This window comes from Boleophthalmus pectinirostris, unplaced genomic scaffold (genome assembly GCF_026225935.1).
Source record: "Boleophthalmus pectinirostris isolate CB_2022bp ecotype Guang Dong unplaced genomic scaffold, ASM2622593v1 HiC_scaffold_2, whole genome shotgun sequence".
Lineage (NCBI taxonomy): Eukaryota > Metazoa > Chordata > Actinopteri > Gobiiformes > Gobiidae > Boleophthalmus > Boleophthalmus pectinirostris.
Window position 1 is genome coordinate 9,982,080 of NW_026571152.1, and position 25,050 is coordinate 10,007,129.

The window sequence follows — 25,050 nt, forward strand, 5'->3', positions numbered from 1 at the left end:
GAAATCCGCGAAGTAGTCAACTTTATATTTTACAATGATTATATCTGTTTTAAGGCTGTAAAACCCCTCACCACACACTTTATACACTTTTCTCACACAGGACAGTGAGCGTGTTTTCAGGGCTATCAGATGCGCTCTAATGCCTCTAACCCCATTAAAAAAAAATGCAATCCAGAGCGCCCTATACACGAATCCACTCGGGTGTCCCAGCGTGACTTCAGTAAACTACAAAGCCGCACCACCCGCAGCGCACGCAAACACACACGGAGCAGACAGCGACCGCACAACGACAAACACCTGCAGACACACTCATCACTCCACGCCGACGAGGAACAGAACAGAGGAACAAACTGAAAAAACTGAGTCACTGCGAACACGCCAACAATCCGTTGGTCCCAGACAGCACCCTCCCTACACACCACAACTGAACAAAGCCCAGAGTCACCGTGAACGCCACAAACAAAGTCCCACTGACCCATCCAACTGTTGTGTTTCATATAAAGTCCGGTGCAGTTTATTTGTGAAAAAAGTTCGAAAATAGACTATCTAATGATAGTGCGTCTTATAATCCAGAGCGCCTAATAGCCCGTAAAATACGGTACAACCTTTTTTGCATCCTTCTTAAAAGGTATTGTTGCTGTCGTCCTTATGTTATTTTGGAGCCCTACAGTGCAGAGTCCTGCACGGGTCCATTTTTGGAGACCCACACCCAGTACAACACCGCACCCGCGCAGTACAGCACTGCACCCACCCGTTAACCTGAAATTATATCAAACATTTGTGCTGCATTCGCCAGGGACTGAACCAAGACTAACCCAGGACTAACCTAGGACTGATTCTAGGACTGAAGAGGAGGACTAAACCAAGACTGAACTAGGAATAAAACAGGACTAAAACAGGACTAAACCAGAACTGAAACAGGACTCACTGTTGGGACGGGCTTGGAGGTGACCGCAGGAGAAAGGACCTGTGTAGAGCTCCGCACCTCGCGAAAGTAAACGCGACAATTGCCCGATTGCACTTTGCAGACAAACTGCTCGGCGTCCTCTCTCTTAAGTCCAAGATTAGTCCTGGTTTAGACCTGGTTTAGTCCTGACCCACCCGTGTGTACTTACTACTTGCCCATAATACGCAATATGTGTTCATACGCTGTAAAAAAAGCACGCACAATTGCACTAAAAAACAGCGAGACTGCGAAAGGTGAACCACGAAATAGCGAGGGACGACTGCACCTGAAAATCGCAGAGGCCCCTGGAAGCTGCACAAATTGACTGAGACGTTTTTGACTAGAAAGCTGCAAATGTACCTAGATTACACAGTAGGCAACGCTATGAAAACACCAAGTACACGGTATTAATTGTAAGTACTTTAAGTGATTTGTGCGTACTGAGCCGTGACAGTATGTGTGTAAGCCGGGCCCTGTGGTTTACGAGGATTAAGCGCTTTTCGAGCACACATAAACTTCATTTGAGTTTGTTGTTGAGTGAGTTGTTGAGTTGTTGGGCAAACACATGCGACTGTTGCGGTTCGGTTTGGAATCTCGGGGCTGGGCTTGTTCAAACCTGACTAATGGGTTTACTTAAGCCCGACTGCTGCAGGGAGCTCAGAGCAGCTTTATCTCCCTCTACTCTATTTCTTCTCACTTTCTCGCTTCTTTCTCTGTCTCTCTCTACTCCCTCTCTTTATTTCCTCTCACTTCCTTTACTCTTTTTTTTCCCTTGCTATTCTGTCTACTCTGTCTCACTCTACTATCCCTCTTTATCTCTCTCTCTCTTACTTTCTCTTCTCTCTGCTTCTTCTCTCTCTTCTTTCTCTACTCCCTCTCTTAATCTCACTCTCTTCTCTTTTTCTACTCAGTCTCTTTATCGCTCGCTTTCTTCTCTCTACTCTCATTCTTTATCTCTCTGTCTCTCTCTACTCCCTCTCTTTATCCCTCTCTCTCTCTTCTCTTTCTCTCTACTCCATCTCTTTATCTCTCTCTCTTGCTCTCTCTTCATCTCTCTTACTCCCACTACTCTCTTTCTCCTCTCTACTCTCTCTCTTTTTGTCTCCCTCTACTTTCTCTACTCCCTCTCTTTATCTCTCTCTATCTTACTTTCTCTTCTCTCTACTCTCTCTTCCTCTCTCTACTCTATCTCTTTATCTTTTTCTCTTTCTCTCACTCTCTCTTTCTCTACTCAATCTCTTTCTCTATTTTTCTTTCTTCTGCCTCTCTCTCTTACTCTCTCTTCTCCATCTCTTTATCTCTCTCACTCCCACTACTCTCTTTCTTCTCTCTACTCTTTCTTCTCTCTCTACTCTCTTTCTTTTTGTCTCCCTCTCTCTTTGTCTACTCCCTCTCTTCCTCTCTCTCTCTACTCCATCTCTTTATCTCTCTTTCTTCTCTCTACTCTCACTCTCTTTCTCTCTCTCTACTCCATCTCTTTATCTCTTTCTCTCACTCCCACTACTGTCTTTCTTCTCTTTACTCTCTCTTCTCTCTCTTTCTCTCTACTGTCTCACTTTCTCTCTCTACTCTCTGCATTTCTCTCTTTCTGACAGTCACTCTCTTTTCTCTCTACCCCCTCTCTTTCTCTGTACTCTCTCTCTCACTTATCTCTCTATATATACACTCTTTCTCTCTCTTTCTCCCTCTGCTCCTCGTGGCTAAAAGTCTCTTTCTTCTCTACTCTGTCTTCTTTCTCTAATATCTCGCTTTAAGCACATGTGAGGCTCTTTTGAACGTCTTGTTTTTCCAGTTATAAGCGAGACATCGATCAAAAAAAACATAGAGTTTAATACTACTCTGAAAGCTGCCACGTTCCAAATAGGAAGTGAGCGTGGGCGGGCTTCTGGCTCCATCCACTCTGATTGACTTTCCATTGAAAAAACATTACCCTTCTCTCTGTAACTGCTACTGTCAGTCTCATTATTTTGGTCTTTAAACTGCTCTACGTGATCCTGGGTGTTTATTTAGCTTTATTAATCCCTAAATCAAGATATGAGCATTAATAACACACCAATTGTCAGTGTTTTTCATCTTCAACAATTTCAACATCAGCTTTAGGAGGTACTTGTATTCGCTTTCCTTACGCTACTTGTTGACCTTGTGTTGTCTTTTTGTTTCAGAAAAGCTTTGGTCTGAAGTCCTCGAACGCAGCCTCCTCTCTCTACTCTTCATCCCTCTGTTAGCCATCATCTTCCTCCTCATATGGAAGGTACATCAACTTTTGTATTTTTTCCATAACTTCAGGAGGTAGTTGGATTAATACTATGGGTTTTTTTGTGTCAGATGGAGGGAGTATATAACTCTATGGGAGATAAATTGTTTTTTTTGAAAGAAATCTTCAAACTTATGATTCACAAATGATGAACCTTCTCATTGGCCACATTTACATGAAGTTTTTTTATTTCCGAATTAATTGTTCTGAAATTAAATACTTCAGAATTAAAATATTCTCCTTCGAATTTACATGGAAATAATAATTCTGAATTAATTACAAACATATTTACGTTGATTGGAAGAAAACACACAGTTAAGCTGCTACCGGCTTTTTTGTCATTTCGGTTTGTCATTACACCACAGACACATGGACACGGCTGCTCAGTTCACTCCCGCATCCCGCAAATCCAAAAAGCAGTGGATGAAAGTCCGAAGCCAGGACTGGTGGAGCTGGATCGTCCGGGTCACATCAGAAGGGCGACCCAACCAGCATGCACTGAACGACCACAAGTACATTTAAAAAGAATAAACGTTAACATGATCAAGGAATAAATTAATTCAGCTTTAAAATCAGAATAAACCACCCACTTGCTTTGGAATTAAGATTTCGAATAATCATTTTCATTAGGAATTAAGTGTCTTTTCAGAATTAAATTATTTTTATTCAGAGTAGCCGCGGGGTCTTAAAAGTCTTAAAAAAATTTTAAATTTCATGTTCCTAAAATAAGGCTTTAAAAAGTCTTAAATTATGTTGTCCAAGTCTTATTTTTTTCACAAAGGTCTTACATTTCATTAGCCTGTTTTTTGTATGCTCAATCGGGCTGCAGTGCAATGTTAAATGGAGGGAGGTAAAAAAAAAAATAACAACATGAAATCACTTAATGTGAATAAACTTCTAATATGGAGTATGCGCAAACAATACTTTGGTTTCTAGCTCTGACGGCAATGAGTAAACAATCAGTAGAGTGGAGGAAGACGCTGGCTGGATCATGTGGAAGTGCAGGTTTAATCCATAGTGGCTCTTAGATTGTAGATATAGTACCGTAGTTGGCTGGTCATTATTAGAATTGGATCTGGAGCTTTTCGCCTGCATAATGGGTGCGATGTTGGTCTTAATTTTCATGTGAGTGTTCTTATAAAAAGTCTTAAATTTGGAGTTGTCAAACCTGGTGATACCCTGTTAAAGCTCTCATGTAAACATGGCATTTATTTGCTTGGGATTGGCTCCACAAACCTGTCATATTAATCACATGGCTAAAAGTCCTTTCATCTGACAGCAATCACATCTTTGAGGTTGAATAACGGCACCACTTTCTGAAGCTATTATGAAAAATTAACTTGTTCATTTGCACGAACAGAGAGGACACTGAACTTTGCGCTAGTTTCATGTGGATAGGCCCAGTAACTCCAGAGATATGAACCATAAACCAGGTCATCTTCAGTCTGACAGATAAAGAGTAAACTCCACTTGAGAATTCTGACCTCCAGCTCAGTCCTGATACTCTTGATACTTGATACTTCTACATATACCTCTAATGGTGGAATTTAAACAGCACATTTTCAGGAGCCTGTGATCAATACAAGCGTTCATGGTTATGTTGATAATGTCTGCAAATAGGGATTCTATAATGTGCTGATGTCACGTAACCGAACACATTTCTATCAGTGTTCCACAAATTATTAACTCCAAACACATTGAGGATACTGAATGTAAAAGTGTAACCTGTATTGTGTTTCAGCTGCGGTCTCGGAGGAGCTTGGAGGATCGGGACCAGGCTCGGGCTGAAGATGGACTCTTCTCAGGAGCAGAAGGGGGCGCTGCTCCGCTAGACGCCAACGTGTCTGAAACGTAAGAGCAAGAGCCGCCGTCCCAAAGCGAAAGGCGCTGTACCCGAATTTTACTGTCTTCAGCTTTAAAGAATGAAAATCACGATGGGTTTATGAGCATTTTTCACTGCTGTCAGAGACCAGAGCGGAGTTTTACAGTGATGGACGAAAAACAATAGCATGCCAACAGTGCACTTTTCGCTTTATAATTACATGCAGGCAGCACACAGCGGTTTAATTTTAACTTCAAGAGCTGCTTATACAATATATCTGTACTGGGGCAACAACAAGACACTTTTACTACAAGAAAATACTTTACTGACACTTTAAAGATACACTATAGAGCAGTGCTTTTCAATTATTTTCTGTCATGCCCCCCAAAGAAGAAGAAAACATTTTGCGCTCCTCCACTCTCCACTGCGACTATAAATACTATCATTTGTATCCTCAAAGTGGGATGATTGTTGGCAATATTCGGCACGTTTTCACTGAAAAACTCAAGCGGGTTATCAGCATGACTGGGGTGTAATATCTTTAAGTGACGCCCTAATTTATTTGGCTTCATGCTGTCCACTGCCAACGTTTTTAGACGCAGTAAACACGCGGCTCTTTCCTCGTTTCCCACTGTACTCACAGTGAAGCCGAGCGCTACACACGGTTTGACATGTTTCCTCGTCTTAGCTTTTGGAAGACTCGTTTGTTTCATTATCTCCATCTTTCTCTGCCTTTCTTTTCATCCCTGTTAAATATTTTTTCCAAAAACCCGACACTATACCGCCAACTAGTGTAGTGGATGTGCAATTACACTTTATTCTAGTACATCAAAAAAATAAAAATAAAAATACAGCATCACACCTGCTATTTGAGAAGAACTGCTGTAGAGTCTGTCTCCCTGATGTATCACAGAATGGCATTATTTGTGAAATTGTGGGTGTTTTATTGCTCAAAAATACAGTGCTGTACCTTTGTTTATTCTTTTTCTCCTCCACAGAAACCAGCTAACCGTGGAGACGGTGTAAAGCTACTCTTCATCGGCCACAAACTGGTACGATTCCGATTCTACTCTTTATTCTACAAATAATTCTTGATGAGTTTTTTCAACAAATTTTCCCAGTATTTATCAATATATAGTATCATCTGCATGTTTTTGAGTCATAGATATTGGTACGTTTTTTTTTTGTTTTTTGTTTTAAACTGTTCTTTACTTTATTGACAATTCCAAAAGTATCAAATAATTTCATTCACTCAACTAAAACCAGTTTATACACCCAACAAAGACTGCACTAGCACTAATCCATCATTTTCTGCAAGTGCTCCGGTTTAGGTAGTGACCATTCAGATCAGAGAGGCAATTTAGGTTTAAAACAACTGGATTTCAGGAGTGACACTTATGTGAGGCTCATTCTGCTTTCTGATAATAAACATCTTTAGAACCAAAATATCAAATTACAATATAGTCATGTCCACTGTTTTTGTAATTAAGGATAAACCAGTTTTAATTGTAATGAGAAAATGTGTTCACCTCATACTTGGGGACACAGAAGGGCTGCACGATACTGTGAAAATATTGAATTTGCTATTTTTTCTGACTGAAGCATTACAATTTTGATTTTTATTTAACCCATGTAGACCAACAGACATGTTTTACATAACCGTGCATAACTTGCCAACCATAAAAAGCAGAAACTTAATATTTCCCTTCAAAAGCTGAGAGTTGTGGCTTTCTGAGCATATTTCCGGCATTATCCTACATCACACGGACGCTGCGTGATGACATAGGTTAAAACAAATGTCCAATAGGAACTTTTGTTTTCTGCCAAATGCATGAGCATCCATCCATTTTGATTGGCCCAAACTTTGGCCAAGATTGTAGTGAGTCAAAATGGTCGACTGTTCTGAGCATCTGTATTTGTAACAATTGAAAAAGTCGCTCTAAGTGCAGTTATTTCTCAAATAAATGGCAAATTATGCATCTTGGTCTGTGTAATTACACATCCCTTGTTATTTTTATTTGAAAAGTTTATTTCAGTCAAAATGTCCAAATCCAAATGTAATAAACCCCATGAAAATGCAGGAAGTGATGTGGCTCTGTGCCCTGGACCTGATACAAGCTGTTTCCATAACTAGCACCTGGAAAGTAAAAGGGAAATTTTACTTTTTTTTGTTTTGTTTTGAGGCAATAAGGATACTTTTACTTTAATTACAAACTTGCAATTTTGCACTTTTCTAGGTAAGGCTCTAAATGATTTTTTTTTATGTCCAAAAAAGTTTTTCATACATGTTTGCTGTGTGTTTTGTATGAAAGAGTGTGAATTTAATTTTCTGATTATTATTTTTTGTTATTTTTTTTCATTTGTATTTCTGGTCCTATAGTTTTCATTACAGCCATATGACACAACTACAGCAGCAGACTGTGAAATAACAGGTTGTACTGAAAAAAAGGATGTGTAACACTTCATTAGTGGAAGTTTTAAAAGTGAAATTAAAAAAAAAAATCCAGGCGATTGATCTTGATAATTGATCTTAGGTCTGGAAGGGCTAATAATTCTAGTCTGCAGTTCAAAGTTCACATTTTAAACACATCCAGAAGATTTGACAAAAAGACTGCATGTTTGTGCAGATCTAAACTACAGGATTAGCCATTGTTATGAAAAATAAGACAGGAGATTTGTTGTTTTATCTTGAAAACAATGCTACTAAAAATTGCAGCTTTTGCGATCTCCTAATTTCATGCATTCAAATTCTGATTTAAGTGTAAGTGTAAGTAAGTTAACATTTAAGTGTGCTTCAGCCCTGACTCTGTTCTGTTTTCCCACAGGGCCGTGCGGTTTTCTCGCGTTGACGTCGGAGTTGTCTCGCAGGAGCAGAATCCACACCACGGCGTGAACTTTCCAGACGCTTCAACCTGGACGAACTTTTCCCCCAAAAAACACGCGTCGGTGCGGATCTCTCACCATTTCAAACTCCAAACTCGACCTCTGCTTTGCCTGTGTCACCCAGCAACAAAACTATCTTCAAAATGCGTGGCTGTCTTCTCTGCCTTTCTATCCAAGACTGCGTTAAACCCCCACAAAGACTGAACTAAAGAGAGTTTCTGCAAAGAGAGAACACGAGAGCTAACCCTTTTATTGGTTTTCAAACGTCCAACTTTACAAAAAATGGCTTCTCCTTCCGTACAGGATTCAAGATGGCATCCTTCTTCTTGCTACGAACCTGCCGCGTTTTCAACCATCAGAAAGTGACTGAATTTTTGAATTGAAATCGGGCAGGGTCCACTACCTTCTTCACTACCTCCGCTTCTTCACCTGTCCAATTTTTTTCCACGAAATAAATTGTGTTTTGGAGTTTCTCTCAAAGTTTTTGTTCCATTGGGGTGTACGATGTATTTATTTATTAATGGCGATGTAAAAATAAGTTGTCATTTTTAAGCGCGAGCACCTTCTTCTAATGGTCACAGTTACAGTTGTATTCGAACACAGCGCGAGAGGTTTTTTTGTTTTTAAGTTTTTATGAATGGGTTTCATTAGTTTGACCAAAGTATGCTGCTTTTCTGATCATTATCCATAGACTTTTCACCAAGAGGAGCTGCCGGATTCAAGTCCTGTACAAGGTTTTTCAGGGTGACAGAAAATTGAATACATTTGAAAAAGAAAGAAAAGAGAAAAGGAAGAAAATCTGAAGGAAAAGATCAAAAGTACAAGCACAGAAGTTAACAGCAAATGAAAACGTTTTTTGCAAATCTGCCCAGTTCGATATTTTAACTCCGGTTTAGTTTGAGACTGAACTGTACGTTTTAATCTCATAATTCCTGAACAGCACAAATCAAATAATTATAATGATACTTTACAGCGTTTCATCAACATTCCGTGGGGGTGTGATGTTAACTGAAGGCACTGCTGTGTCTGAAAGTTAAGTTGGGCTACGTTCAGACTGTTGGGCTTAAAGCTCAATTCGGATTTTTTGTCTGATTTTTTTGCGAGGTCGTTCAAATTTCTAATTAAATGCGACTTGTGTGTGAACTTTAAATGCCCCAAAAGTGTCCCGCAAGGAAGTCGCCTAAATTCTGGGCTTGTCTCTCAAGATACGGTCCACTTCTTCGTAAACTGGACAGGTTACACGTCCACGGCCGCTTTGTTTGTTTGAGTCTTTAGCCTCCTTGTATTTGGCTCACAGGCTCTTTATTTTTCATTGATATCGAAGCCAGGACCACTGGTAGCCGCGCTCAGACATTTCTTTGGCAATCATTTCAAAAACCGCCCAGTTCTGATAAGACCCCTCCAATTTGGCCTGAACACAGCGATCCCCTCAAATTTGAATTCACTCGCTAACCTCGCTTTCCCTCCATTGACTAGACTCCGAGCCTGACGTGTAGGTGGGATGAATGTGACCTGGCCGTTCAGACTGAAGTCACATGTCAAAAGACCAGATATGTATCGGTTTTAGGAGCACATATCCAAGTGGCCTGGGTCACATTTGAAAAAATTGGATCTGTGTCGTTCAGCCTGTCATTAAAAGACCAGAGATCACATAGGGGTGAAAAAATCATATTTTTGTCACTTAAGGCTACAGTCTAAACGTAGCCTAAAACGACTCCTTTTCAGTTAGTCATTCTCACCTTTTTGTTGAAAACCAAACACTAGTGATGGGCGAATAGAGCCTCGTGAAGCATTGACACCTCAGTCGCAATATTGTCTCAAATGGTTTGACGTGTTTGAGGCCTTGGAGAAACACTGACCTCTAGTGGACAAATTTAACCATTGGCACGCAGGTGTCTCAGCATCGATGAAGTATTGTTAGTGTAAGACAATACTTGTGTGCAGAGCAAACACCGTACCTAACAACAACAATAATAATGATGATTTAAAATAATATGTAAAGAGCAACATAAATAGCAGCTGTAAATAAGAAAATCGGTTACATTGTTAGGTGGAATTAGGTCAAAGTGATCCCACTCCATGGATCGCTTTTGTAGATGCCATCAAAAATGAAACAAATGCCAAAAGTCACCAAAATCCCCACTAACGTCACACAATACTCCTCACTACCCAACATTTTTAAGAAATATTGGTGCATCTTTTATACTGTAGCAGTTTCGCGCTTGTCAAACCACGGAAGTGCCCTGAACACTCTGAACGCTCTGAACCAATCGCAGAGCGGAACATTCCCTGAGCCAATGAAACGCTTCGATACACTGAAGCGATTGACACGCAGAGCGAAGCAGCAGGGGGAGGGACCGACACTTCCACACTTTGGTCACGTGAGCGGCTGCTGCGAGACGAGCTCCGAGGCAGTGCTTCGGAGCAATTTGTTTCAGGAAGATGGAGACGTGCTCCGGAGCTCCGTCTCATTTGCCCGTCACTACCAAACACTTAAATCCATTTTGAGTTTGCAGATTATCTTAAAACTTTTTAGCTTTGTTTGTTAATGTGTGAATTGTGTCACCATTTCATAACTCTAGACCAGACCAATATCAATAGATTGAGAGAATATGTCCAGTGCCGTCTACTTGGGTCCTTTCTCTTTACATGGTCTCCCTTTGTCTGAGTGGGTAAAATGCAGTGGAAACATTTAAAAGGTTCCATACCATATTTTACTTTTAATGTCTTAAAAAGAAAATGCTAAAAACACAACTAGTTTGCAGTGGTCCATGGTTACGTTAACAAAAACTAGCATGCTAACAGCGCCCAGCCTTGCTTCCTGGTTCACGGAGGATAAATACGCTTTACAATGAGATGCAGACGAGTAAACAGTAGTCTCATTTTTACCGTCCTTTTACGACAAAAACAATTTAAAATCTGATACGTCTCCTTTAAATCAACATTATACCTTTATTATTTTATTTTTAAAAATCCCTGAAAAACCCTGAAAAGACTTGAATCGTGTTTTTGTGAAATCTGTCCATGACTTCGGCGGCCTCAACATGCCTTTTACTTCCTTTTTCTCTTTTTTTTGTACTTGTGCGGATGGCAAAACTGTTGGTTGTCATTTTGAAACTTAATATGAAAAAAATGTAAAAAAGAGAGAGTATAAAACCAAATAGCATTAAATAAATAAATAAATAAATCATATAGAGTTATTTTTAAATGAAGTGACTGCTTTATTTATGGAGCTTTCGGAGGGCCGTTACTTTGGGGCGGTTTGTTTGTTGGCTCGTTTTTTGGGGGGTTTTTTTTTGGGACAATCTGACACATTAGTTAGTGCTTTAACAGAGAATAAACACCATAACGAAAAAGCTAAAAATTTAAATGTAATCAAAGTTTAAAGACCCATTGTGTAACTTTTTTGTGGTGGAGGGTCATCCGCTTGTCTCCATGGAGATGTTTTGCCATGTCATTAAACTGTTCAATCTTTCATTTATTCAATTATGAGTGTTTTAATCGGACCCAAATAAACCTTGAAACACATTCAATCTTAATGTAAGCAAGCTTGCATTACCATGGATCTGGCCTGGTTGCGTCTCCATGGAGATAAGTTTAAAGGACCCACAGTATATTATGTAAAATGGACTCCTGTGAGCTTTTAGGCATGTTTTAATATTGTTACTTCATCTAAAACATACCTGGAGTTGTGTTTTGTTTCATTCACACATGAGTAATCCATTATTATTAGTTTGTCTACATCTCCAAAGTTAAAAATGCTCTGTTCCACCTTGTGATGTCATGCAGAGGTAGTTTTCCAATAAATAGCTCCTTTTACCTTTAGTTCAGTAGAGATTGACAATTCCAGAGCTGAAATCCTCCAAATGATTCTAGTGAAGGTACATGGAGTAAATGTAAAAATACAGTTGATGACTTCTTGTATCACCACATGACATCACAAAGTGGAACAGTGTGTTTCTGGTTTGAGAGAAGAAGTTAGCCTAAATAAGCAGGGTTTGTGCGTTAAACATGTGTGAATGAAACAAAACACAACTCCAGGTCTGTTTGTGATAAGGAAACAACATTGGAATATAGACCACAAAATATTGGCCCTTTAATGCCACAGTTATGCAACATTTCAAACAAACTATAGTATTTTTGGCCATCTAAATAAAGGCCTTTTAACTATATTTTTCCTCATGCAATTTTGACTTCTTTGGAGTGCCTGGATTCCTTTGTGTTTAAAACTATAGCATCTGTATGGAGAAGATGAAGAAGGTGATGGACTCTCCACCAGAAAAGTTACACAGTACAACTTTAAATGCAAACCAAACATGAGGGATAGTCGGCCATATCGGCATGAAACATTTTATATCAAATTACATGTTTGACAGTAGTGTATTGGTTGAGCATTCACTGATCAACAAGACGGTCATAGGTTCAAACGTTGCACATGCTTTTGTTGTGTCCCTGAGCAGGACACTTCACCCACATTATTTACTTCTATGATGGGAAGGGCATCTGGCAACCTGTGACAAAATTCTAAATCAGATCAGCAGACGTATTTGACTAGCTAAAAACAGCATGTTAACAGCGCAATTCCTGAGTATAGGACTTATTTTGATCTAAATATATACTGTATGTATTGGGGCAAGCATTTGATCCAAGACATAGGATAAATTTAGTGATGGTCACACTAGCGTAGCACTCAACCATTCACACACACACACACATACACAGACACTAGGGCGAGGTGGGTTTATGTGTCTTGCCCAAGCGCACAATAACAGTTTTTTACTCATGGAAGCTGAACTCAAACCAGCCTGTGGGCCAGTGGATCTGACCACTTTACCGTTGATGATTATGTCAGAACAGGGGGCTGATCCTTCATCAGAAAAGTTACATAATGCACCTTTAAATTAAAAACATGATTGACAGAAATACTTTTTTACAATGTACTTATTTCTGCAGTTGAGTAGGATTGATATTGATGGATACATGGATCAGTGAACTGCTTCTACACTCAAACTAGGAAGACAACACTGCAAACAAAAAAACAAAAAAGAAAGAAAAAATGCATTGTTTATTTCTGACAGGTTTCAAAATATTCATTTATATATTTATTTCAGATTGTGGAAATAATTTAACATGATATTTTTGGTTGAATTTAAAAAGTATGAAGATATATTCAAATGAAATGTTCAAACAAAAAATGAATTTTTATTAAAATAAATTAATCTGAGCTGCTCAAAACATGCATTTTCTTTCTTTTTCTTTTAAATCTAGATTGGTACAAATAATAATAATTTTTAAAAAAAGTAGAACTGTAACTGCTGCTGTCAGGCTCCTCATGTTGGTCTTAAAATGTTCCTATTAACTTGCTCTACATGATCCTGGAGTTTTTATTTAGCTATTTTTCTCGGCTAGAAATTTGCCCAATAACAACCAGCACCAATGAGCTTCATTTGACTGGAGCCGAACGCTGTGGGTGACGTCACACTCCCTTGGTCCACTTCTTTATACAGTCTATGGGATCAACCTTCTTCTTAAAATTTCCTTCAGTATTTCAAAGGAAGTTACTGCCCAAGTTTCAGTAGTCAAAATGTACAAATGTTGGAGTTTAGAAGTCAAATATGCATGACATTTTCATACTTCTTTTAGGTAATTTTTAGGGGTTTGTATTGGTATTATTTTCACATTTATTAGGTTAAAGGTGCATTGTGTAACTTTTCTGGTGGAGGCTTTTCTCTCTGGAGATGTTATTGCTTTGTCTAAAATGTTTCAGTACATTAAGCCTTTCCATCATCACTGAGACCAAACCAGGCCAAAATACAGGTCTGTGGAGTGGCGACCCCGCTCACAGTCAGAATGTTTTTGTAGATATTTTTGAACTATAAAACCACCTGTAACTAAATACATGTAAGATAAGTAGAGCTGTTTAATGTCATACTGTGGAACATTCCAAATAGAGCAGTGACCATAGAAACAGAAGGTGACGAACCCCTTCACTGTAACAAAACAAAGACTAGCCAAGTGAAAGTTTTACCATGATTTGAATAAATTTCACTTGACAAGTAAAATTTTCTGCCAGCGGAACAAGACTTTTTGTACTTAAAATATGAAAATAAATCCTTCTACACTTAAAATAAGAAACAAAATCTAATATTGCTTGAAATAAGAAAAACGCACTTATTACACTGGTAGATAACTTTACTTATCAAGTCGAATCTACTGAAATAAACTAAAAGGTTTTTAATTGAATTCATTTTAATTTAAGTAGATATTGTTTTTTCCAGTGTTGACGAAAAGTTACATAGTGCAAATTTAAAAAGCACAATGGAATCCCAAGTTAGAGGTTTTTTTTTTTTTTCTTTTTTCCCCTATTTTCTAACAACAACGTTCAAAATGGCATTCCGATCTAAACGGTGAACTAAAAGAAAATGGCCTTGTCCTTTGTGATCAACCTTGAACAGATGGCGTGAATGACCGCCCTCGGCTCTGCTCGTGTGGACAGTGGGTTTGGACCTGACGGATCCAAGAATCCTCCGCCCACTGGACTGACTCTGCAGAAACTCTACTCTAACCTGTATTTTTGTACAAATGTAAACAGCATTTACCAACCATAAATAAACTACAAAAATGATACCTCATCTTTACTGCTTTCATTTGGTCCAAAGTTTGTCATTTTAGTGAAATATGGGGCGGGCAGGGGCTTAGAGAAGTAGTAAGTGGAGAGGGAGGCCATGTGGCATGTGGAGAAAGTGGTGGTAGTAGTAGTTATAGTAATGGTAGTAGTAGAGCTAATGTGGTGGTAGTAGTAGTAGTAGTCATAATGGTAGTTGTAGGATAAGAAGTAATAGTACAGGTAGTGGTGGTAGTGGTAGTAGTAGTAATGGTAGTAGTAGGATAATAAGTAAACGTACAGGTAGTGGTGGTAGTGGTAGGCTGAGAAGTAGTAGTAGAAATAGTGGTAGTACTAGCAGTGGTAGTAGTTGCTGTTGTAATGGTAGTAGTAGTAGTAGTAATGGTAATGGTAATGGTAGGATAAGAAGTAATAGTAGAGGTAGTGGTGGTAGTAGCAGTAGTTGTTGTTGCTGTTGTAGTAATGGTAGTAGGATGAGACGTAGTTGTAAAAGTAATATGGGGGTAGTAGGTAGTAGTGTAGCAGTAGTAGTAGTAGTTGTTGTTGTTGTAGTCATGGTTGTAGTAGTAGGATGATATGTAGTAGTAGTAAGTAGTATGTAGTAAAGTAGTAGGTAGTGTAGTAGTAGTAGTAGTAGCAGTAGTAGTAGTAATGATAGTAGTAAGATGAGAAGCAGTAGCAAAAGTAATGTGCTGGCACTAGAAGCAGTAGGATGAGAAGTAGTAGTAGAGGTAATGTGTTGGTAGTCGTAGTAGTAGTAGTAGTAGTAGTAGTAATGGTAGTAGTAGAATAAGAGGTAGTGGAAGTAGTAGCAGTAGTAGTAATAGTAGTAGTAGTAGTAGTAATGGTAGTAGTAGAATACGAGGTAATGGTGGTAGTGATAGTAGTAGTAATAGTAGTAGTAGGATGAGAAGTAGTAGTGGAAGTAGTGGTAGTAGTGGCAGTAGTAGTAGTTGTTGTTGTTGTAGTCATGGTTGTAGTAGGATGATATGTAGTAGTAGAAGTAATGTGTTGGTAGTGTAGTAGTAGTAGTAGTAGTGGTAGTAATGGTAGTAGTAGGATGGGAAGTTGTAGTAGAGGTAATGTAGTGGCAGGAGTAGCAGCAGCAGCAGTAGTAGTAGTAGTAGTAGTAATGATAGTAGTAAGATGAGAAGCAGTAGCAAAGGTAATGTGCTGGCAGTAGTAGCAGTAGGATGAGAAGTAGTAGTAGAGGTAATGTGTTGGTAGTCGTAGTAGTAGTAGTAGTAGTAGTAGTAGTAGTAGTAGTAGTAGTAGTAGTAGTAGTAGTAGAGGTTGTACTAGTAGCATGTGTCAGAACATGTCCCCCAGCACAGTAGAACACTTCAAAGTAAATCCAGTCATTAGCATTAGCGTGGAGCCTCCCTCCCAGCACACTTCAGGAGCCTTCACACTGCGTGCTTCAGATGTTTCATGAGCAGATGTTATCTCTGACTGACATGAGAACATTTCCTGTCTTCAGAGGTGGGCCCTCCATCAACATTTTGGATTTCTGGGTTTTGTCTTGGTGCCAAACTTAATCACAGAGCAGTGATTCTTCTGCAGATAGTTCACAAGCATGGAACACTTGAAGGTCCTAGATTACGCAAAATTTGCCACGAGTTTTAATCCTGAATAAAACTAATTGAATTCTGAATAAAAACTAATTGAATTCTGAATAAAATTAATTCTGCTTTTAAAAGACCATGTAAACACTTAATTCCTAATGAGAATAATTATTCAGAATTAATCTTAATTCTGAAATAAGTGGGTGGTTTATTCAGATTTTAAAGCCGAGTTCATTTATTCCTCAATCATGTAAACATTATTCTTCTTAAAAATAATTCCGTTCGTTCAGTGCATGCTTGTTGGGTCGCTCTTCTGATGCGGCCCGGACGATCCAGCTCCACCAGTCCTGGCTTCGGACTTTCATCCACGTCTCTTTGGATTTGCGAGTGGGATGTGGGAGTGGGCTGAGGTAGAGCAGCCATTGACTCAGTTTGTCTTCTTCCTCCCTTCTCCGATACTCTTCCCTTCTCCTCCTCCGCTGACAGACGTAAAGTGCGATGAGACAATTCTCCAGCTGCCGCGCAATTATCATTGGAATTACTGGGAAAAAGTTTGAATCATGTTTGTGTCCGTGGGGTGATGACAAACCAAGATGACAAAAAAGCCGATAGCAGCTGAAGTGTGTGTTTTCTTCCAATCGATGTAAATACGTTCGCGCACCCCCTGTCCAATCAGAACCCTTCCCCATCCCCAGGTGTTGAGTGGAATTAAATAAAATAGAAGCCGAGATGGGTCACAACAAACGCAAACGCCGCAACAAATACAAATACGACAACACAACAAACCTAAAAAAAGCCACAACAGAAATGACCGGGGGACTCTATTTTAATGCAAACGCTTCAACAAATACAAACGCCACAACACAAACGCAAATGCCGCAACACATTAAAAAGCCACAACAAATTAAAAAGCCACAACGAAAGTGACCGCGGGACTCTATTTTCCGACGGACTGATCAAGCGGCAAGTGAAGAAGAAGAACTACAATGTGAAAAGTAAAGGAACGGAGAAGCTGGAAATGTAAATAAAAGTAATCTATTGTTTTATCATTATTTGTTTCATGTTGTAGTTCTTATTCTTCACTTGCCGCTTGATCGGTCCGTCGGAAAATAGAGTCCCGCGGTCACTTCCATTGTGGCTTTTTGATGTGTTGTGGCTTTTTAATGTGTTGGAGCATTTGTGTTTGTGTTGTGGCGTTTGTATTTGTTGTGGCGTTTGCATTAAAATACAGTCCCGTGGTCATTTCCATTGGCTTTTTGTGGTGTGTTGTGTCTTTTTTTGGTTTGTTGTGGCTTTTTGTTGTGTTGTCGCATTTGTATTTGTTGCGGTGTTTGCGTCTGTTGTGACCCCTCTTGGCTTCTGTAAAATAAAGACGATTTAACATATTTTTTCATGTAAACCTCAATTCGGAATTATTATTTTCATGTAAATTCGAAGGAGAATATTTTAATTCTGAACTACTTAATTCAGAACTATTAATGCAGAATTAGAAAACATCATGTAAACGTGGCCAATTACTCTTATGAGCTTTTAGTCATGTTGGAACTCCTCAAAAACATAGTTGGGTTTGTGTTTTGTTTCATTCACACATGTTTGAGTAACCTTTTATTATCCGGCTGTTTGCATCTTCAAAGCTCAAAATGCTCTGTTCCACCTTGTGATGTCATGTAGTGGTAGTTTTCAAGTTAACCACAACATTTTACCTTTTGTTTTGTAGTGATAGGCAATTCCAGGGGAGAATTTTTCCAAATGATTCTAATGAAGGTGTGTGGAGCACTTCCTGTGGTGCCACTTGACTTCACAAGGTGGAATAGTGTGTTTTTTGTTTGAGAGAAGAACTCGACACTTTAAAAGGATCCGACATGTTTAAAAAACCCAGATTCAGAACTCAGGTTATGGAGCGAAGCATTACTGTGAAAGGAGTTAACTTTTGGAACAATCTTGACAAAGATATAAAAGAATCAAGCACAATGATGACATTAAAAAAACACGTAAAATCCAGTACAATGTGTGTGTATGAAAAAGTTGTTGTCCAGAATAGAATAGTGAAGATTTCTGTTGTTGCAATGAAATGTTTTAAAGTAACTATCGGTGTTGATGTATTGTCTGAAAAAAGGAAAAGGGACCAAATAATATAAGATGACTCTTCTTTCTGCTCCTCATTCATTTATTGTATTTTTGATGTTGTGATACTGTCAATGTCTTTTTATACTTTATGAATGAAATAAACAAATAAAAAATAACTCAGCCTAAGGTTACATTTACACTGGAATGAATCACTGTATCATCGTATCTGAAATGATTTGTTGCTTGTCCACAAGCCTTCCTTATCCACACAGCAAGTAGTTCTAACTCTGCTGTTTCCCGTTTGTCTATGGTTTTTTTTTAAACAGTTTTCTGAAATAGTGTGACATGACCAATGTCACGAACCCACCAAATCAGGAAGGTGCAAGTCACAGTGACGTGGTCCAATAAGGACACAACTAGAGCTCCTATGTCAGTGTATCAGCGTTTTCAGGCGTCCACACAGTGCCGGATCAGGTCCGGAACTCAGATAAATTCGTGGGAGCTGGCAGCACCAGATCATTCTGCCTCTGGAGCTGTTTTGCATCATTAGTGTGGACGAACACTGCATCCGCAACAAAAACGACTCGAATACGTACCAGTGTGGATAGGGCCTAAGTGTACTGGGTTTGTGTGTTAACGTGTGAATGAAACAAAACACAACTCCAGGTCTGTTTGTGATGAGAAAAAAATATTTATACATTATATGACATAGGTCAGATCATAAGAGTAATATAATAAAGTAATATAAACTCACAAAGTTTAGCAAAAAGTGTAACAAAAAGTGAAAAGAAGAGGTCCTAAAATGAAAACTTGTGGAACACCCTTAGTGATTTCAAGCAATTCAGGCCTTTTTTTTTTTTTCTCTCCCTCACTTCCCCTTTCCCTTCTGTGCTCTCCTCTCTTTCTTACACTATCCCCCCCCCCATGTTCCCTCCCTCTCTTCCACTGCTTTCTCTCCCCCACTCCCTCCCCCTCTCACCCCTTGCTCTCCCTGTCTCTCCATCGCTCTCCTTTTCCACCCTTTTACCTTCCCTCCCTCTCTCTCTCTCTGTGTGTGTGGGAATCAGCACAGCTCTTCAGTCACAGGTGGGGTGCTCCTGTGTCTCTGCTCCGTGTCTAATGGGCGACTCCAGGGATCCCGTGGGTGTCACCCGAGCTCTAATACTCCTGTGAAAGGCCAGCGCCGACGCCTCCCAATGCAGACCGGTGCGGACCAATGTGGACCAATGCAGAGCGGAGAGAGGGAGGGGGAAAGAGGGAGAGGGGGAGAGAGAGAGCTCGTGGGAGGGATCGAGAGAGGGGAGAGAGAAAGAGAGCGTGGGAGGGAGGAAGAGAGGGGAGTGGGAGAAAGAGAGAGAGATATACTTCATTAATCATTTTTTAAGAAATTATTTTGTTGCTGTAGCTCATTTACAGTAGCAGTGAGAGAGGGAAAGAAGAGAAAAGGAGAGATGGGAGAGAGGAGGGGAAGAGAGGGACAGGGAGAGAGAGAATGGTTGGGGGTCACATTTACATACTCTACACCAGCGGTCTCAAACTTGTGTCCTGGTGGCCAAAAACGGAATGATATTTTGCGGCCCCGTCTTTGTCCAAATCCAGAGATGAACATGAATAACGGACCAATCAGATGCCTTCATTCCCCGAGGTTGCTCCCTCTAGCGTTAGCAACAGGTTTGATTGACAGCTAGTGCGAGGAGAAAATTTAGTTTGTCGGACAAAAGATAGTTTGGTTGAAGACGTTTCGCAACCAAACTAACTTTTGAATTTTCCAACCAAACAAACTGAATTTTCTCCTCGCCAGGGATTCTACCTGGACGACTGAGGGATTCTAAGCTCCCTTTCCACCTTCCTTCCCCTTCCACCGTCGGAGAAGTAAATCCCGTTTTGACAGGTTTGAATGACATTTACATTTATCCAAATTAACAAAACTATTAATGGATCACTGCCATTGTTTGTGGATTTAACTGTGTTAGCTGATTGTTCTTCATGGACTGTATCTAACAACTTTAACTTGTTGGACTTTTTTTTTTTTTTTCAGGTTGTTGTACTTTTTAATTGGTTTGTCTTGTTAGTCTTAAAATATAGTGCTATAGGCTCATTTACAGTGTGTCATGGCTTGTTCGACATTTAATTGCGCTAACAGACTTTCAAAGACCCCCAATGCCCAGTTTTTCTGGTCAGTAAAAGTTAAATTAGTCAAATAAACTGATGGTAATTGATTAATTAACCCTTGTATTGTGTTAGAAAGCTACACGTGTCTTTAGTGTTACCGGGTCAATTTTGACCCGTGATTTAACTTAGCCTGAAAATACTTAAAAACACTAGATATCATCCAATATTGTTTTTCCCCTCATAACTAACTTAGTATGTGTTCATGTCCATGGAAACATTTTTATTTTTTTTATTTTTTTTGGCTGCACAGACCTTTTATCTTAAAATATACCACTCGTTTTTGATTACAAAAACTGCTTAAATTCACTAATTATATTTCCTATAGTGATAAAATTTGTAATTATATTATATAATTATACTATAATCATAATAATTTTATATATAATACATATAATATAAATCTAATTTATATAAGTATAATTATATTGGGTGTCAAGAGGCTTGGTGACCATGAACTGTCACTTTTTCTTGACTTGAAGACGTCTCTTTCAGTCTTTGTGACATCTGGGTTCTCCTCACCACATGTGTGCTCTTGTTCAGGGTCATACTGAACCTCATCCTCATCCACAGACGTATATATGAATGGACATAACTAACGCTGTAGCCACCGCGTTCCAAATAGAAAGTTCTCCAGGAGGCTCTTCCGGCTCCTTCTGACTCTGGCTCCAATTGACTTATGTTAGGATCTTGTCGTCCTTCTCTCTGTACCTGCTGCTGTGAACCTCGTCATTTTGGTCTTAAAATATACGTATTCACCTGCGACACATGATCCTGATTTTTTTTTTTTTTTTTTTGGCTGTTTTGTCCGTCCAAAAAATCCTATTCATAACATATAACCTGGCTCTAGATTCGCTCCTGTAACCGTGAGCTTCATTTGAGCGGCGCCAAACGCTGTGGGTGACGTCACACTCACTTAGTCCACTTCTTTTATTCAGTCTGTGCCCTCATCCTCATCCTCAGATACATCTTCCTCAGCTTCACTTTCCTCTCTGTCTTCAGAATCACTGTCATGACCAAAAATCTGATCCAGCGCCTCATAAACAGTGAACCTGCTCATGTTGACTGATGCTGCAACAGATACAGCTGATAATATCTCACTAAAACCCTGTTTATATATGACAATGTTTATTTTAGATTCAAAATGTATCAATGTGCTGCAAGAAAGAGAAGAGTTCACGTGGGTGAAGACGACCTTTTTGTGTGTGTGTGTGTGTGTGTGTGTGTGTGTGTGTGTGTGTGTGTGTGTGTGTTGTGGGACACACTGAGCCATATTTGATCCACAGAGCAGCCTACAGCTTGTAAGTGATGCATAAAACAGCCACTATTCTCTGCCGGGTCATTTTTGACCCGTAACACCACAGATGTCACTTTTTTTTTTTTCAGACCTTTACAATTTACTAAAATGGTGAAAACTGATTTTGTTGCGTTAAAATAGTTGTGTCTGAGGATTAGATGAAGCCTCATTCCGGTACAAAAAAGCAAATGGCAGTTTTTACATACCTAAACTTGAAAACGGGTCAATTTTGACCCTAACACAATATAAGGGTTAAACAAGTTAGTTAAATAACATGTATGAACCTGTCGTGGTTTAATAACCCAAAGTAATAAATTATTTGTGACATGTTGATGCTGGAAAGCAAACATATACTTAAAACACCTAGGTTTGACAAATGTGAAATTCTTGCCCGTCAAGACTAATTTAAGACTAGACTTTATGGCCAGCTCATCAATCTCACAGTTATGCCTAAAATGTGCATTTGAAGTGGCAGTGGTCCACACACGACCACAGGCCGTATATATATGCACGCAGCGGTGGGAGCCAATGGAAACATTGTCTTTTACATTTTTTGTAAATAGGCCAGATTTATATAGATTATTTTATTCACACCCAAGTAGAGACACTGTAAGGCAGGGTGACCATATTTCCGTTTGTGAAAACTTGGACACTTTACTGGGGGTGGGAGGTGGGGCCTCGACATTGAGCTACTCCCACCTCGTAAACTGTGCACATGGCCTCCCACTTGTCTCGACCGGGACGGAAAATGGGGAATTTCTGGTCCAAGTCATTGTTAAATGCATATTTGTGCTTTGGCATGTTGCAGGCTGACCAACTGTTTGTGTCTGCTCGCTCCTTCTGAGCTACAGAGAGCTACGAGAGACGCTCAATTTAATTGCCCAATGAAAGATCATGAAAACCCGGACATTTGCATCACTTCATAAAATTTTTTTAAAAAACCCGGATGCCCAGGACAGGACGCAAAAAACGGACATGTCCGGGGAAAAATGCATGTTTGGTCACCCTACTGTAAGGTCAAGGCTTATTTAAATTTTATAATGAACACTAGCCTTACATGTATTCATGCAAAGTGTCAAAATGTGATAAAAGTATCAAGTTAACTGGAGCTCCAGTTAATATATATATAATATATAGTTCCAGACATAAACAATATGTCATTTATTCATGGTCACAACATTTTCCTCTTTTAAATTATTTTCTCCCTATAGATATCCCTCCGGAGACCATGAGAGGCTGAAGTTTAGCTTAGTTTAGTTTATTTGTTTATTTATCAGGGACAATGCACATAAAAAACATTGAGCTACACAAAGACCTCATATGCTTGTTCTTGGTTATAGCAAAATTACTAATTTCCACTTTCAGTCCCTGGACAGGTTGATGTCATAAATGGCGTAAATGCCAATAAAATACAATACAATGTACAGTGATGCAATCATTCATCCAGTGAAGCAATAAGTAAAACTATAGTCCCTTTCAGTCTCAGTCACCATATCCATACACTAAGTTGTGGTTGAACAACATCAGAAGAAAGAACTGGACTCCCTCTTCTTCTGCTCTGTGCAGTGAGCACTTTCAGGAGGATCACTTCATGCTGGACCACCAAGTATTTCTGATTTTATTAAAAATATATATATTGCAGATAATATTTTAGATGTCCACTGTTTGCTCTTAATCGTGACTGACAATTGTTATAATAAACTATTTTATTGTTTAATGTTTCTGTTGGGCAAGAGAGCGCTGAAGAAATCTGCTGTGCCTACTGTTTTCAACTGTCCAGCTCATCTCCAAAAGAAGGTGTCACCCCTGACTACAAGGTCCAGCTGGGTAAGTACAGAAGAGGTAAACTATCAGTTCTCTTCATGTTCAGAATGCTAGAATGCTAGCTACTGTCGTTGGGACTGTCAATATGGCGACCAAAACACGTGACTGCAAGTTCTCTATACAAAACAAAAGCAGCATGTCAGCACCCTTGATTTCTGAAAAAAAGAAAAAAAAAAATTAATTACAGTTTTTCGAGGCAGTTGCCAATTTTAAGACCTGAAAACTCTGGCAAATCTGATGAAAAAACAGGTCACATCACAAACATACCTGGAGTTGTGTTTTGTTGAATTACTAAAGAAAAAAAGGTCACTGTTAACTTGAAATCTTCCTGACATCACAGGATGGAAGAGAGTGTTTTAAGCTTTGGAGATGTAGACAGCCCAATAATAAAAGATTACTCAAACATGTGAATGAAACAAAACACAACTCTATGTACACTGAAAAAACAGTTAGAGGGGGTTTGCTCAAATTGCAAACACAAATCACTCAATAGTGTGGTTTGCTTTAATGTAAAAATGTGCTTAGAATAAGTTGTAATATCTAGATAGAAAAATGAAAAAATCTCTTTGTGACCATAGTCCAGGGGTGCTCACACTTTTTCAGCGTGCGATCTACTGATCTCAAAATGACCAAGTCATAATGATCTACCTAATACAAAGCCAAGCAAACTGCACTGAAACACTCTGTGCCCCTTTTTTGGACCCTCACCCACAGTTTGAGAACCCTTCTTTAAGAGAACTTCCTCTGGCACTTTACACAAAACTGTGAAAAAAGTGAAGGAAGATTTTTAAACCTGTTTTTTAAAGTTCCAAACTGGAGTTGCATTCTTTTCTGGTTTTGCAGTGATATTTACCAGCCTCTGCACGTTTACCAAACCAAACACACATCGTGACAAACACAGATGCATTTGTCACTTTTGTTAGACAAACTTCAGCCAAATGTGGCAGTAGGTCTGTTCTGTAGATCCGCTCTATGCTGTAGACCTGCTTTGTGCCAACACTAACACAAATTTAGACTCGTTTTTGCTTCACGTTTGGTCTTGCTCTTCTAATCAGCCGCACTGTGGGAGGGGCTTGTGTTCGCTGTACGCAGGAAGGAGCGAGAGCGTGAAAAGGCGAGGGGCGGCGTGCTGACGTGAGGCAGATGGACAGGTAGGATGTTTAGGAAGTTGAACCTGCCCTGTGATGCACGCTGGTACACGAGGGCACACGCTGTCGCAGACGAGCCGTGCATAGGGAGCGTGTGTGTTTGTGATGCGCCATAGAGTCTCCGCAGGTTTCAAATGAGCGCACAGGCTGCACTGAGACGCCCCACACACTCCTGCACCCGCTACAAGTTTATTACCAACAGCAGCGGCCGTAATGAAATATGATCACACTTGTTGAGTGTCAGACCTTGAGTGAGAGACAAGACCGAGTCCAAACATGAGTCCAAGATGAGACACGGCGATCTACCCACACGACCTTGGTCGACTGGTAGATCGCGATGGACGTATTGAGCACTCCTGCCATAGACTGTAGATATAAATCAAGCCCCGGGGTTTCAAAATGGCCGCCCATTCAAGTCAATGAGCCAAGCTCAACGATTCCAGATTAGTC

The 25,050-nt window shown here is 39.6% G+C and overlaps 1 protein-coding gene across 1 annotated transcript in view; it reads left to right on the forward strand.

Moving 5' to 3' along the window:
* Positions 1-11,113, forward strand: part of kitlga (kit ligand a) — a 90,077-nt gene extending 78,964 nt beyond the window's left edge. The window contains exons 7-10 of the mRNA XM_020919175.2: positions 3,109-3,197; positions 4,942-5,051; positions 6,021-6,074; positions 7,848-11,113. Coding sequence (XP_020774834.1) covers positions 3,109-3,197; positions 4,942-5,051; positions 6,021-6,048 — 227 coding nt within the window. The 3' untranslated portion in view covers positions 6,049-6,074; positions 7,848-11,113. The remainder of the gene's footprint in view (positions 1-3,108; positions 3,198-4,941; positions 5,052-6,020; positions 6,075-7,847) is intronic.
* Positions 11,114-25,050: the final 13,937 nt, after the last annotated feature.